The 16,644-nt window shown below is 38.8% G+C and overlaps 2 protein-coding genes across 3 annotated transcripts in view; one reads left to right on the top strand and one right to left on the bottom strand.

The window, feature by feature from the left end:
* Positions 1 to 2,572, top strand: part of heatr1 (HEAT repeat containing 1) — a 94,370-nt gene extending 91,798 nt beyond the window's left edge. The window contains exons 44-45 of the mRNA XM_060831348.1: positions 232 to 340; positions 2,194 to 2,572. Of these exons, the coding sequence (XP_060687331.1) occupies positions 232 to 340; positions 2,194 to 2,282 (198 nt within the window). The 3' untranslated portion in view covers positions 2,283 to 2,572. The remainder of the gene's footprint in view (positions 1 to 231; positions 341 to 2,193) is intronic.
* A 1,937-nt stretch (positions 2,573 to 4,509) lies between these two features.
* The window catches only part of LOC132819691 (galectin-8-like), a 28,829-nt gene continuing 16,694 nt past the window's right edge, over positions 4,510 to 16,644 (bottom strand). The window contains exons 7-10 of one of the 2 annotated variants that reach the window (XM_060831350.1): positions 15,014 to 15,102; positions 6,879 to 7,044; positions 5,800 to 5,945; positions 4,510 to 5,708 (exon numbers count right to left, since the gene is read on the bottom strand). In XM_060831350.1, coding sequence (XP_060687333.1) covers position 5,708; positions 5,800 to 5,945; positions 6,879 to 7,044; positions 15,014 to 15,102 — 402 coding nt within the window. In that variant the 3' untranslated portion in view covers positions 4,510 to 5,707. Of the gene's footprint in view, positions 5,946 to 6,878; positions 7,045 to 15,013; positions 15,103 to 16,644 lie in introns of both variants that reach the window. The other variant, XM_060831349.1, reaches the window with a different exon arrangement.

The following is a 16,644-nucleotide window of genomic DNA, read 5'->3' as shown; positions in this document are numbered from 1 at the left end:
GCTGGCAGGTGGGACGAGATTGGGTTGGGATATCTGGTCGGCATGGACGGGTTGGATTGAAGGGTCTGTTTCCATGCTGTTCATCTCCACGACTCTCTGACATCCTCCAACCCCAAAAATCCCCCATATAAGAAAGGGCTAGGTTGTTAATATTGGATTGATTAGTTTGAATTATAGTGGATGTATTTTTTTCCAACATGATGAGCTAAAATATATTGATGTAATCTGCAGGTGAGATTTTCTGCTCTGATTATGTTGCTGGAATTGGCTGGTAAACTGAAGGAGAACTACATGTTGCTACTGCCGGAAACAATCCCGTTCTTGGCAGAGCTACTGGAAGGTATGTTATTCGATTAGACTAAAATCTTTTTACTACATATTAAAAGTGTGTTTAAAGCTTTTGTGTAAGAATTATTGATGTTTCTAACAGTTGTACGTATACTGTACTGGAAAGGACAGGCAGGTTGTATCTTTGTCCAAGTAGAAACAAATGTTGACAGCTCCTACACATTTTGCCAAAATGGTGGGACAATTAGTTGTGCTCCATTTAGTATTCTCCTTTCAAGAGAAGAGGTGAGTGTAACTAATCTTCGGCAACAGCACAAAACTGAATATTGGTGAATCAACAATCTATTTCATACTATCTGTTGACGTTTGCAGAAGAGGAAAACTGGCAGACGATAAAGTGAACTGTCAGTTGTAACTTCTTTTGTGCAATCACCTAAGAATTTAACATCCTTGTTTTGTTTGTTCACTCATCTCAGTGGGTAAAATCAAATCTCCAGATAATACATGCTGGTGCAAAATATGAGCATGTGTGTGTTTTGGAATACCAGATGTATGTTTGTGTTGAGGAGTTTCATCAAAATAAATTACCACGTCACTGGGCTTTGAACAGCTATTACATGTCTTGGAGAGACCTCTGAAAACCTCAGTTGGTCACTGAAGGTAAAATGTAATTCAGTTTCAACATGTAGGCCTAACTCGCTCAATCTTGCTTCATAACAGAAACCCCTCTTCTCTAGAATACATCAAGTAAACCTCCTCCGAACTGCCTCTGGTGCAGTTGCATCTACAGAAACTACAGGAGGCAAACGTACTGTAGTTTGCAGATGACACAAAAATAGGTGGAAAAACAAGCTGAGAGAGAGTGTTACAAATGGTTTACAGAGAGATAGGTTCAGTAAGGGAGCAAAAAATTGGCAAATGGAACATAATATGGGAAAGTGTGAAGTTGCTCATTTTGGAAGGGTGAACAAAAGAATAGAATACTATTTAGAGAAAAACTACAGAAAGTTGCCACACAAGGAGACCTGGAGGTGCTTGTGCACTAAACACAAAGCTAGCACCGAGGTGCACAAGTAATCAGGAAGGCTGATGGAATGTTGGCCATTACTTCAAGTGGGTTGAAGTATAAGAGTAGGGAATTCTTACTGCAACTGTACAAAGTGTTGGTGAGACTACATCTGGAACACAGTGAGCAATTTTGGTTCCCTTACTTAAAGAAAAATATTTCATTGGCAGCAGATCAGAAAAGGTTGACTAGGGTGATCCGTGGTTTAGGAGGGATTATCTTATGAGCAAAGGCTAAACAGGTTAGGACTCTACTGACTGGAGTTAAGAATAAGAGATGATCTCATTGAAACAAAATAACTCTTAAGAGGCTTGACAGAGTAAATGCGGAGAGGATGTTTCCCCTCGTGGGAGACGCTAGGTCTTGGAATAAAGAGGCCCCAAGCTAAGACAGACATGAGGAGAAAATTTTTATTTCTGAGGGTTGAATGTCTTTTGGGACTCCTTGTCACAGAGAGCTGTGGAGCCAGAGTCATTGTGTATATTTAAGGCTGAGATAGATTCTTCATCGGGGGAATCAAGTCTTCTCGGGAAAACACTGGACATGTCAGATCAGCCATGAAAATTCCATACTTTTATTTTAATGTTACCTGCAAAATTGGCGATAGTACCTTCTATCCAGGCATCCAAAATTATTACTTTAGATCTTCAATAGCTTGGACCTGAGGATCAAATCATGTGATATTGAACTTCCAAGTAAAGTCAAGTGCTTAGATATTTAAGATTTTGGAATATCAAGTGGATGCAGCCCTTTAGTGACCTATGTTTCTCCTCCAAACTTTGATTTAACGTTATAACAGTAGGACTTCTTCATTCTGGATTGCGTTCTTTGTGTTGCAGATGAATGTGAGGAAGTGGAGCACCATTGTCAGAAGGTTATCCAGCAGCTTGAAGTCATACTTGGGGAACCACTGCAAAGCTATTTCTGAAAACATTTAAGATGTACAAAGGTTTTATAAATATAAATATTTTATTTGTACAATAGGGGTTCATACAGTACTACATTTCTGTAATCTGCATAGCTATTTAAATCACTTCTATTGAAGTAGTAATGCTAAAGATACAGAATTTTATATTGTATGTGAAATATCAACATTTGTGATAATTCACCAGACTTGGCTCAGGTTGGTTGAAGAATTTCCAGCAGCCTCCATATTGCTGTTAACTTTCAACAATCATTGTTATCACCCAACAAATTTTAATAAACAGGTTGAAAAACCGTGTTGATTTTTATTTTAACCACCTTTATCATTCAAATGGGAGCGACAACCTAATTAGACTTAGGATCAGAAACTGTTGCAAGTTCACTGTATGGGCATTTAGTGAAATTATATTCAATAAATCTAGCAATTTGCGGTCTAACACACCAGATTGTCATTTTCTTTATAAAAAAAAATCAATTGGTTTAAATATGTTGTTCCAAATTAAAACTAGCCATTTAGTAGTGAAGTTGTAACACACACCTTAGAGGATAGGGAAAGTCAGACAGACAGTCTCTTCCCAAAAGAGTTTAGTTGCCACTATATTTGAAATTTTTGAACCATGTCACATTGTTGTTGCACCTTGAAGTATTTAAATTAGTTGCTAATTAAAAGGCCAAGGGTCACTGTTTTGAATAACATCTCAAAGTTAAACATGATAATCATCAATCTGACAATCAGATCAGCTATACTGCTCCTGCATCTTATGGTCATAAACATTTTAATCACATGAGGGAGCTAGAGCTGAAATCAGAAAAAATGAATAACTGTTCAAAATCACAAATGGTTTCAGTAAAGAAAATAAGGAAATAAATGTTTCCAGTGGGTAAGAGTAAATAACCAGAAGACATAGAATCCCTACAGTGCAGAAGAAGGCCATTTGGCCTATTGAGTCTGCACTGACCCTCCAAAGAGCATCCCACCCGCACTCAAATCCTTACCCTATCCCCGTAAACCTGCATTTACCATTGCTAATCCACCTAGCCTGCATATCCCTGAACACTACGGATAATTTGGCCAATCCACTTAACTTACACATCTTTGGACGGTGGGAGGAAACTGGAGCGCCTGCCAGAAACTGACGCAGACATTGAGAATGTGCAAACTCGGCACAGTCACCCAAGGCTGGAGTTGAACCTGGGTCTCTGGCACAGACGGATGGTAGTGCAAAGCATTGAGCTATCATGTCACCAAGGTAATTAAAGTGAACAAGAAGCAAAATGGGACTTTTTTAATATATAATGCAGCAATTGATACTCTGGAATGCATTGCTTTAAATGGTGATGAAAATTGTCAAAAGGTTATAGTTTGGAACTCTTCAAATGTAGAGTGAAAAAGGGTTCATGCGATCTGTGCTTGGAGTCTGCTGGCTGGGTGATAGCTGAGGATCATGAAGATTCAAAAGGGAGGTAACTGATGTTTACACTAAAGAGAAATTGCTGCTGCTGTTATTCTTTTATCATGTGGTTTGATGCCACACGGAGTCTGAGTTCATGACAGACTGGCTGATGAGAAGACAAGAACTGTCTTCAGAACTTTAAAATAGTGTTTATTGTTTAATAATACTATGATTACTGTGTTTTATTTATAGCTGTACAAGGTAATCTGTCTTGTATTTATGTCAATGTGCTCTCAAGAATAGTACTATCTTTATTGTTCAACATAAAGAATGTAAGTGGGGGCTCACAATCAAGTTTTTTCCATGGGATATGGGTTTTACTGGTTTGTTGTCCATCCCTAACTCCCTGTGAATCAACCACATTACTGTTATTCTAGACTTTGTGTACGTCAAATCATTAAGAATGCCAATTTCCTTCCCGAAAGAACCAAATAGAATTCCATAAAGATGACTGAGATGTAAACGAACATTTTCTACAAAGACCTGGGATGAAAGCAGATTCAGTAATTTTAAGAATGAAATTAGATAAATAGCTGTATGTCTATAGAAAAAGAGAAAGGACAGTAAGTATAATGGGAAAGATTATAGGAGCCCAAACTGGCCAAATAGCCTCCGTTCAGTATTCTATGAAAATGGTCTTTTAATGCAGATAGTGTTCACATCAGAAGCTCCAACCTGAATCTATTTCAACTGCTTAATCTAGAATCTAAAGAAAAAAAGTGGCATTATAACTAAACTACAAAATATACTTCAGTGTGTTGAAAATATGAACTTTATTTTTTTAATACAGTACAGATTTTAAGTAAATATTGTGCGCAAGACTTGCAGAGTTTTGTCTTCATATAAATTATGTACATTAGTAGAGTACAAAAGCAAATATGTTAATTTACAGTAATTAAATAGCCAATGCATAAATGGACTTTTTCAAATGTCTGCATTGACCCACTGCCCCCAAAAAAATAAACTTCAGGGAAAATTAACATGTATATGTTTATCATATGTAAACACAAGCGACAGAGACAATGCAATACACCTGGCACTGGAATAGAATGTCAATTTTGTTGGCAGTGAGAAGTTTCTCATTTAGCTACCAAGTGTATTGTTCATTAGCCCAGAAAGAAACAGAATATATCATAGAAATCCATGTGCAACAATAACAGCAACCAGATGACAACATTCTTGCTGCTGGGTAAAGATCATCAATCTAACTCCTAATTCAAATAATGGGGTGCATTTTCTGCCCCTCAAGATCAAAAATGCAAATTAAACTTTGCAACCCAAAATATGTTGAACATCATATTGCCTTTTGTGTCCAGGTTGTGCAGGCTAGCCAAATGAACCAAATGATTTTGTAACACTGCTCAGAATCCTACAATAATTTGTGAAAACAGGTTGTTAAAACAGCCTGAGAAAACCAAAACGTAATTGCTTTTTATGAATAATACTTCCATCTAGCACATTTGTGGAATACCATAGTTTTAATTGATTATTCATGTTTGCACGTTAGTCTGAGTATTCTATCTGACTTATAGGCTTTGTCAAAGTGTGTTCAGGATTTTCAACAATGAAAACTAAAGCCAACATTACTCAGCATCAAAGGATATGCAAAGTTAGAAAAAGAAGTGCTCAGTTTAATTAACAGTCTGACTTTGTTTTGCAGGATAGGATTTAGGACATTAGCAAACTATTTTAACACATTGCAGCCTTTAAAAAATATATATTTAAACACCATTTGAACTCCAAAGCAAAATTATTTATGCACTCGAAACCATTTAGCATTCAAAATGATTTAAGTCATGACGTGGGAGAGGTTGGAGGTGGTTCTATAGAATTGATGCTACCCTCAAAATTCTTTTACTTGAGCACTGAGATTTAAATGAATTCAACAAAGCAATTCCAAAACAAAATCCAGATCTTCAAACATCATGCAACAATCCCCAAGAAATTATTTTCTTCTTGATTTGATCACGTATTCTCTATAATTAGAAACAGAATTCGATAGGTTACGCACCCAATTATTATCCCGGCATGAGTGTTAATTTTGGTCAGCAGCTTCTCTCCACCTACCAAGTCTGTACTTCAAACAGCTGGATATTTCCATCTACTTCCAACATGTCAATTTTGCTCAAATCAGTAAACCGGTGTTTATATTCCATTAAATGCTCTCCATTCACAGCAATCTTGAAACAGTCAGAACTACAATAAATGATAATCTGGAACACAATCACAAAAAGAGTACACAAATACATTAACCAAACAGCAAACCCGTTCAACTCCTTTTCTGCACCACTATAAAGCAAAGCAACTTTGTCTTCAGGTTTACAAAAATCTACTGAATATCTTTTATAAAGTTGAGACACAAACCCTCTGAGCATCATTTAATTTTCCCAAGTACATTAATGTCACCACCACCACTTTGAAATAATAGGACATTACATCACTTCTAGCACACTAACCATAATGATCTTCGGTATTTCATTCCATGTGTTTTCCCATAAATGAGTGCATTTATGAGAAAATCCAAAGATAATTTGGCCACCACATAAAATGGCATGGCAAATGTCACTCACCATGGATCTAGGTTGAATTTAAATTATGTGAATACTGTTGTCTAAAAAGACAAGGATCTTAAAATTTAATTTATTCTTTCATATGGACTGGGCAGCATTTACTGTCTATCCTAATTACCCAAAGGCTAGTTAAGAGTCAGCCAGATTGGAGTGGGTCTGGAGTCATACATAAGCTAAGCCAGGCCAGGTAAGGATAGCAGTTTCCTCCTTTAAAGGATATCAGTGAACCAGTTGGATTTTTCTGACAATCAACATGGTTGCACAGTCATCAGATTCTTCAATTCTACCATCTCTCAGTAGGGATTGAGCTTCATCTTGGTCCTTGATCTAATAGTTTAGTGACAATGCCACTGGACGATCACCATCCCTTTCCTCTCCATGCTGCCACCACCACCCCCGCCCACCCCGCCCCCCAACCCAAGCTTCTATATAAAGAGTTGTTATTTACACCTTAGTTATAAAACCAATTTATACATATTATTTGAAACAACTAACAGAAAAATAATAAGGTTGAGTACTGCTGATACGAAGATCTTCAGAAATGTCTCCAATTTATTTCTGGACTCTACAAAGTACCTCAAAGTATGCCTCTGGGTTAAATGGAAAACAGTCTATCTTCCTCTCCTCTTCACCCCAGCTTTGATAGAGAAAAGAGTTTCGAACGAAAGCTTTTTCTTTGAACCGAGGTGCCAGGTGCAATGGGATGTCGGTGGAATCACTCACACAGAGATTAATAGCAAACCTGGAAGATATTTACATTTACAATACAGCTGTTTCTTTTCAGGATTTACATCTTTACTAGTACTTTGGGTTTAGACATGGTACAAATTAAACAATGGACTTAAGTTAAAATTTAATACAGAGTTGCAACAAGATTAAATCTCAACCCCAGTATCAGGACCTTATGTTGATAGGTCTTTAACTCATATACTGAAAGGACATTTGATATTTATCATCCTGTCGCTCTACAAGGATACTTCAAAAAGGTATTTTCCTTGATCTTAAAATGTAATTTAGAATTCGATATGGAGCTGTTGATATTTTGCAGGAAGGTCTTAAAATTTTAATGTCTTTAAAATTTTAATATTAAGCCTAATTCATTTACACACCTTCTCCAAAAACAATAAATTAAGTACAGTACAACTTCGATTATCCGAACGAATATTTTGTTCGGATAACTGATCTGATAGTGGTAATTTGAGTGCCGATTATCAGGAAATGCATGCCATAATGCCGTTTAACTGATAACTGAATCCTGAATTTTTATGAGACCTTGAGATCTTGTTTGGATAATCCAAAATTCGGATGTTTGGATAATCGAGGTTCTACTGTAACAAACAGTATGAAAACTGTTTTCATTATTGTTGCCCAATGTCCCATCATGTAACACAATTCAGCTGTAATTTTTATAATTTGAAATGATTTATAAAGTCAAACATCAATTTCTTATTTAGTTATTTTTCATTATGTATTAGATGCACACGGGTGCTGTTGAGCAGGCATATGCTGCATTTTGTCACTTTTTATTTTGTAAAAGACTGAACAATTATTAGTCCAACACTCATTTAATAATGAGAGGTTTATGTTAACTCAGATTCAAACTGGAAACTATGATAGTAGCCATTACAGAGACAGGTATTAAATATACCATGTTATAAGGTTTACGGGAGAGTGAGAGAGATGCTGCTGCTTTAACAGAGGGTTATCACTTTGTTTTGTAAAAGACTGAACAATTATTAGTTCACTACTCATTTAATGATGAGAGGTTTATGTTAAATCAGATTCAAACTGCAAACTATGATAGTAGCCATTACAGAGTCAGGAATTAAATGTACCAAGTTAACAGATTTACGGGAGGTTTAAGGGTTGGAGTAGCATTACTGATTCGAAAAAGAATCACTTCTATGATGAAGAGGATATATTGAGGGCTAAGCACCCAGTGGAGACCTTATGTGCTGAACTGACGAACCATAAAGAAACTAAAATCACAGACCACCTGATAGCAGCTCAGAAGTGTGAGACTGTTTAAATACTGAATTAAGCAAGTATGGGGCAAAGGCAGAGAAGTACTAATTAGGAATTTTAATCTTAACATAGACTGGAGGAGACAAACACTTGCCAGAAAGGTTATGAATTTCTAGAGTGTGTCCGGGATAGTTACTACAGCGATATGTCTTGGATGTGACAGGGTGACAAGCAACATTGGATCTAGTAATGAGCAATGAGTCTCAATTAATTAGTGACCTAATTGTTCATGAACATTTGTCAAATAATGATCATTACATGATCCAGGTTCATGAAGTGATTGTAAAACACAATCAAAAATTAGAAATGAGAATTTTGGATTTAATTAAGGCAGGCTTTAATAGGATGAGGCAAAGACTGCCCACAGTAAACTGGGAAGCTCTACTAATAGGTAAAATAACCAAGGAACAGCGATGAGTATTCAAAGAAACATGACAATATTTCAGAAGCAGTTTGTACCCATGAGAAGGAAAAGCTCCACCTCACAAAACAAAACAGTCAAGGACATCTAAGGAGATTATGGGACAGCATAAAATTAAAAAGGAAGGGCTTATAAAAACACCAAGGACAATACAGAATGGGACAAATGCAAAGAGCAATAAAGGGCCACAATGCAGTTCATAAGAGTGGCTATAAAGGATTACAAAAGGTAACTTGCAAGAGACATAAAAGACAATAAAAAGAAATGTCATAGTTATATAAATGGAAAACAGCTGGTTAAGAGTACAAGTGGGCCATTGTAGGCTGTGAGTAGGGATACTGTCGATGATCATGGGGAAAATGGCAGACATGCTGAATGATTTTATTGTTTCGGTGTTCAGAGCGGAAAAGGAAAATAGCTTGCAGGAAAATCCAAAGAAATTAACAGAGGCTCAGTAACAGTCTAAATAAAATTACCCTGAAGTAAATCATCAATAATGGGGAAATCATCAATAATTGGGCGGCACGGTGGCACAGTGGTTAGCACTGCTGCCTCACAGCGCCTGAGACCCGGGTTCAATTCCCGACTCAGGCGACAGACTGTGTGGAGTTTGCACGTTCTCCCCGTGTCTGCGTGGGTTTCCTCCGGGTGCTCCGGTTTCCTCCCACAGTCCAAAGATGTGCAGGTCAGGTGAATTGGCCATGCTAAATTGCCCATAGTGTTAGCTAAGGGGTAAATGGAGGGGTGTGGGTGGGTTGCGCTTCGGCGGGTCGGTGTGGACTTGTTGGGCCAAAGGGCCTGTTTCCACACTAAGTAATCTAATTTTCATTGGAACTTTAGAGTGACAAATTCCGAGGACCTGGTGGTTTCCATTCATGATTTTAAAGAAGATAGGAGAACACATTGAAAGATTATAGTTGGGACATTGGCAGAGTTTCCTTGACCATGGAGTTATACCTCTGGATTTAAAAGTTGCTCATATCACTCCACTCTTAAAGGAAAGCAGAGGGAAACAAGGAAATTACAGGCCTGTTAGCCTGACAAATATGGTGGGGAAATTATTGGAGTCTAGAATCAACTCAAAACTTTTCAGTTATTTATAGACAGCATGGATTAATGAATGGTAGGTTATGCCTGACAAACCTCGAAGTTTTTCAAGAAATGACAAAGGTGATGGACAGAGGTAAGTTGATAGATGTTGTTTATGTTGACTTCATGATGGCTTTTGATGAAGTCCCACAGAAGACAGTTGGTTAAGGTCTGGATTACTGACATGGATAGTAAATTGGTTGAGTGACAAGAGAGTTGGAACAATAGCTAAGTACTCAAATTGGCAGGATATGACTAGTGGTGTCCTGCAGAGATCTGTGTTGGGGTTTCAATTATTCATTAATGACTTGAATAATGGCATTAAGTGCCAAATATTCAAAATAAAACAAAGAACTGTGGATGCAGGAGATCTGAAACAAAAACAGAAATTGTAGCAGATCCAGTAACATCTATGGGAAGAAAACAGAATAACTTTGAGTACAGTGACTCTGATGAAGACTCCATTTTTGCGTCAAATAGTCAAATTTGCTGACAGCACAAGATTGGGCAGCATCATGGACAATGTTAATGACATCATGTAATGACAACTGATAGATGAGGTGAATGCACAGAGCTGTGGCAAATGGATTTTAATGGAAGTAAGTGTGAGGTTATCCATTTTGGACCAAAAAAGAAAGGGTAGGTCAGGTATTGTTCAGAAGGTATAAAGTTAAATACAGTTGATGCCCAACAAGATTTGGGGGTTCAGTAGCATAGCTCTACAAAGTACCAGGAACTGGTGCACAAAGTAGTCAAAAAGGCTGATTCATACCTAAAAGGCTGGAGGAGAAGGATGTAGACGTTATGCTGTAGTTATACAAAACCCTAATCGGATCCCATTTGGAGTACTGTGAACAAATCTGGGCACCTTACCTTAGGAAGGATGTTTTAACCCGGAGCGAGTTCCATGCAGGTTTATAAGAATGATACCTGGACTTAAGGGGTTAAGTTGTAAAGTCAGATTAAACAAATTAGGCCTTTATGGTCCAGAATTTAGAAGATTAAGGGGTGATCTAATCAGGGGGGCAGGAATTAGAGCCAGACCATTCAGGAGAGATGTTAGAAAGCACTTCCACATGCAAAGAGTAGTGGGGGTTTGAAACTCTCTTCTTCAAATGGTGGTCGATTCTAATTCGATTGTTAAATTTAAATCTGACACTCAATCTTTTATTAAACAAGGGTAGCAAGGGATATTGATCCAAGATTGGCATATGGAGTTAGGCCACAGATCAGGCATGACATTATTGAATGGTGGGTAAAAAATGAGGTCTGCAGATGCTGGAGATCACAGTTGAAAATGTGTTGCTGGTTAAAGCACAGCAGGTTAGGCAGCATCCAAGGAATAGGAAATTCAACGTTTCGGGCATAGGCCCTTCATCAGGATTCCTGATGAAGGGCTTATGCCCGAAACGTCAAATTTCCTATTCCTTGGATGCTGCCTAACCTGCTGTGCTTTAACCAGCAACACATTTTCAACCATTATTGAATGGTGGGGCAGGTTCCAGGGGCTGAATGACCTATAAGTCTTACTATGTTACAAAACAGACCTGAGTAGGTTCACCAGGTATGAAGAGACTGTCTGAAGAGGGGATATTGAATAGGTTAGGTATATAATCATTGGAGTTTAGAAAAATGAAAGGTGACCTTATTGAAATATACAAAATTCTAAAGGAACTTGACAGGGTGCATGCAGGGACAGGGTCCAGGAAATGGCTGATGGAATTCAACGTGAGCAAATGCGAGGTCTTGCACTTTGGAAAAAAGAATAAAAGCATGGACTACTTTCTAAACGGTGAGAAAATTCGTAAAGCCAAAGTACAAAGGGATCTGGGAGTGCTAGTCGAGGATTCTCTAAAGGTAAACATGCAGGTTGAGTCCGTAATTAAGAATGTGAATGCAATGTTGTCATTTATCTCAAGAGGGTTGGAATATAAAAGCACTGTTGTGCTACTGAGACTTTATAAAGCTCTGGTTAGGCCCCATTTGGAGTATTGTGTCCAGTTTTGGTCCCCACACCTCAGGAAGGACATACTGGCACTGGAGCGTGTCCAGTGGAGATTCACACGGATGATCCCTGGAATGGTTGGTCTAACATACAAGGAACGGCTGAGGATCCTGGGGTTGTATTCATTGGAGTTTAGAAGATTAAGGGGAGACTTAATAGAAACTTACAAGATGGCTTGGAAAGGGTGGACGCTAGGAAATTGTTTCTGTTAGGCGAGGAGACTAGGACCCATGGACACAGCCTTAGAATTACAGGGGGTCAATTCAGAACAGAAATGTGGAGACATTTCTTCAGCCAGAGAGTGGTGGGCCTGTGGAATTCATTGCTGCGGAGTGCAGTGGAGGCCGGAGCAAAAAAAAAAGAGGTGAGGATGTGAAACTTGTTGTTACAGCCAGTGGTTTGAAGCGAATAGTATAGGTACATTTAAAGAGAAGCTAGACAAACATATGAACTAGAAAGGGAGGCAGGGTTACGTTGGTGGATTGAGATGAGAAAAGACAAAAACATAAACAGTTGGTGGATATCACAAAACTTGAATATTACTTAGAAACAGAGAGATGCTGTCAAAGATTTTCATCTGGTACTCATCAAGACAGGTGTAAGAAAGGGGGCAATAAAAGGGAGCAACCATCATTATTACATGAGAAAATGGCGCTGGTTGGTTGGTAAGTCAATTCTTTTGCAGTGGCCCTGAACTTCATTTACCTCGTTACTCAGTTGTGTGGTAGGGGGAAACATCTTTTTGTTTTGATGGCAGCATCCTATTAATGGAAAATACCATTCATGTTGCCACAGCATGACATGGCTAGCTCTGACTGTTGCTCAAATTTTTGAGATACTTTCCCTTCCAGGGTGATTTAGTGATAGTGGGCAATGTTGAAATTCAAAAGTGGTGGTCTGACTTAAGCCCATTCATTAGTTTGCAGAATACACAACTGAATGATACTAGATATGGTATGAATTACTATGAAACGCAAAGGTTGTCAGTGGGTCTCTCAATGTCACATTATTCTTTCTCATGCAGTATAAATTATTGCTCCCTTTCAAATTTGCTATTATTCCACATATCCTGATGAAAACCTTCAACAGCATAACTTTTTTCTTCAACAGTACCAGAATAGTTCTTGATGTGGACCAGTTGGGTCCAGTGGTTTGTTTCTATGCCATGTTTCCTATGGAATCCCATATTGCCCATTCCGAGTTCTACTACAATGTGTCAGTCCACCATCTATTTAACTTAAATAAGAGCAATTTTGTTTTTTGCATTACTTACGACAGTATATTATCAAGCTAATTCCTGACTGAACAATTTATTTGGGAATTTCAAATGTCTAGTTAGCAACAAATTTAATTTCTAATGAGAAGAATCTGAAATTGCTTCATGTGTGTAATGATTAAAAATAATCTAAAATGTCACGCATAGAGGTCTCGATAACTTATTTAGAGATTATGATGATTTGAAACAAACTTTAGACAAGCATATTATCTGTCAAGCATAGAAACATTGTCAGAGGGCTTCGGCTGTGGAAGAAATATATATTTTTTAAAGTGTTGGCTCAAACCAAATAAATGTTTAAATGAATGGTCATCAACTTGTGAAGAGGAAAATAGAGTTAATGTTACATTGACAGCCTGAGTATTTCTAGCATTTCTTGTTGTTTCAGTGATACCATAGATCACTGGAATGCATTAATTTACGATAGGTTGCACCTCTGTTATCCAGCAGCCTTGGGATCTAGACTTTGCCAGGAGGGGAGTGTTGCCAGGCCATTGGAAGGTCATGTGTCCAATATAATCCCCATAATCTTGACCTGTGCAGTCCCTTTGCTTCTGGCATTTCCAAAGAGGATGAGGTGTTGGTATTGAAAAAAGACAACTTTAAGGAAGGGTTTCAGAATACTAACACCTCATAGTGGAGTTCTGAGAGTGTCAGTGGGGAAGAAGATCACACCAGGATACTAGCGAGTAAACCCAGTCTGTAATTAGCAGTAAACCTTGTCAGTAATTAACAACTATTTCCTCTAACTAGCAATAAACTACTTGTTACTGAGTTCTAACTTTTTACTATGAATTTCAAAATCACCCTATAAAGAATGAACTATGGAACGTGTCTTAAACCAGAAGAAATGTGGTCCCAGACTAATATGTGCTGGATAAAGGAGGTACAACCTGTAATCCTGAACGGAAAGTGCTGCCAGTGTGATCTATTTTTAATTTTATTTTGTTAATTATCACTCTTCTTTATTGGTCTGTTACTTACATTTTTATGATAATAGAGTCATAGAGCGCAGAAACAGACCCTTTGGTCCAATTCATCCGTATTGACCAGATACCAGCACCTCATAGGTGGGCGGCACGGTGGTACAGTGGTTAGCAGCGCCAGAGACCCGAGTTCAATTCCCGCCTGAGGCGACTGACTGTGTGGAGTTTGCACATTCTCCCTGTGTCTACGTGGGTTTCCTCCGGGTGCTCCGGTTTCCTCCCACAGTCCAAAAATGTGCAGGTTAGGTGAATTGGCCATGCTAAAATAGCCCTTGGTGTTAGGGTAAATGTAGGGGAATGGGTCTGGGTGGGTGCACTTTGGCGGGTCGGTGTGGACTTGTTGGGCCGAAGGGCCTGTTTCCACACTGTAAGTAATGTAATGTAATCATTAAATGTCTTCAAGGCAGAGATTGATAAATTCTTGATATCACAAGGAATTAAGGGCTACGGGGAGAATGCGGGTACGTGGAGTTGAAATGTCCATCAGCCATGATTGAATGGCAGAGTGGACTCGATGGGCCGAATGGCCTTACTTCCACTCCTATGTCTTATGGTCTTAAAAAGGTTGTTTCCACTTGTGGGAGAGCCTAGGACCAGACAACATAATCTCAGAATAAGGGTTTGTCCATTTAAGAGGTGAAGAGAAATTTCTACTCTTGGAGAGTAGCGAATCTGTGAAATTGTTTGCTGCTGAGGTTTGGTGACTATGTGCCTCCAAGGCTGAGATTGAGAGATCTTTAATCAGTAAGGAAATGAAAACATTAGGAGGAAAAGGCCAGAAAGTGGAGTTAAGGATGGTCAGATCTGCCACGATCTCATTGAATGATGGGGCAGACCTGATAGGCTAAACACCCCTACATCTTATAGTCTTATAAAATGCAGTTTGTAACAATTATAAAACTAAATTACCTGTCTGGGTTCCTATTGACTTTGCCTTGAAGAGTGATTGTTCGACCAGGGCATAATCCATCCTTAATCTGACCCATATAAGGAACAGCCTAAAACAAAATATCTTCCAAATTAGCGATTTTGGAGAAGATTTGTACCTCAGGTTGATAATATGTAAGTTAGCTCGCTGGGCTGGAATGTTTGTTTTCAGACGTTTATCACTATGACTGGGTAACATCATCAGTGAGAGTTTCCAGTGAAGTGCTGGTGGTATGTCCCGCCTCTCTATTTATAGGTCTTGGTTTCTAATGTTTCTAAGTATTAAAAACAGAGAAATATTAACAACCTAAGCCTTTCAGCTGCTTTCTATATTTTGTCCACCCCTTCAAGCCTGGTCAGAAAATTTGAGAAAAGTAAATAATTCTGAAAGTGAAAGGAAGAGGCAAGGGTGGGGATGAGGTGAAAAAGGTGGGGGGGGGGGGGGGGGGGGAATGAAATGAGGGGAAAATGTTACTGAAACATACTATCTCTGGAAACACTTACTTGTGCTTGGATATTGAAGTATTATCATGTTCTGTTTGGTGGATTTATCAAGTTACAACGGTGGAGGCATCCTGTTTGTTTTTGCACAGCAGCTGAGAATGGAGTTGGTTTAAAATATTCACCGTCATAGAGATGTACAGCACAGAAACAGACACTTCGGTCCAACCCGTCCATGCCGACCAAATATCCCAACCCAATCTAGTCCCACCTGCCAGCATCCGGCCCATATCCCTCCAAACCCTTCCTATTCATATACCCATCCTTTTAAATGTTGCAACTGCACCAGCCTCCACCACTTCCTCTGGCAGCTCATTCCATACCCTTATCACCCTCGGTGTGAAAACATTACCCCTTAGGTCTCTTTTATACCTTTCCCCTCTCACCCTAGACCTATGCCCTCTGGTTCTGGACTCTCCAACCCAAGGAAAAGACTTTGTCTATTTATCCTATCCATGCCCCTCATAAATTTTGTAAACCTCTATAAGGTCAGCCCTCAGCTCCAGGGAAAACAGCCCCAGCCAGTTCAGCCTCTCCCTATAGCTCTCCCTCTCCAACCCTGGCAACATCCTTGTAAATCTTTTCTGAACCCTTTCAAGTTTCACAACATCTTTCTGACAGGAAGGAGACCAGAATTGCACACAATATTCCAACAGTGGCCTAACTAATGTCCTGTACAGCCGCAACATGACCTCCCAACTCCTGTACTCAATATTCTGACCAATAAAGGAAAGCATACCAAACGCCTTCTTCATTATCCTATCTACCTGCGACTCCACTTTCAAGGAGCTATGAACCTGCACTCCAAGGTCTCTTTGTTCAGCAACAGTCCCTAGGACCTTAATATTAAGTGTATAAGTCCTAAGATTTGCTTTCCCAAAATGCAGCACCTCGCATTTATCTTAATTAAACTCCATCTGCCACTTCTCAGCCCATTGGCCCATCTGATCAAGATCCTGTTATAATCTGAGGTAATCCTCTTCGCTGTCCACAACACCTCCAATTTTGGTGTCATCTGCAAACTTACTAACTGTACCTCTTATGCTCGCATCCAAGTCATTTATATAAATTACAAAAGGTAGAGGACCCAGCACCGATCCTTGTGGCACTCC

This window comes from Hemiscyllium ocellatum, chromosome 10 (genome assembly GCF_020745735.1).
Source record: "Hemiscyllium ocellatum isolate sHemOce1 chromosome 10, sHemOce1.pat.X.cur, whole genome shotgun sequence".
Lineage (NCBI taxonomy): Eukaryota > Metazoa > Chordata > Chondrichthyes > Orectolobiformes > Hemiscylliidae > Hemiscyllium > Hemiscyllium ocellatum.
Note: the sequence above shows the minus strand (reverse complement) of the source record. Positions and strands in the feature narration are given on the sequence as shown.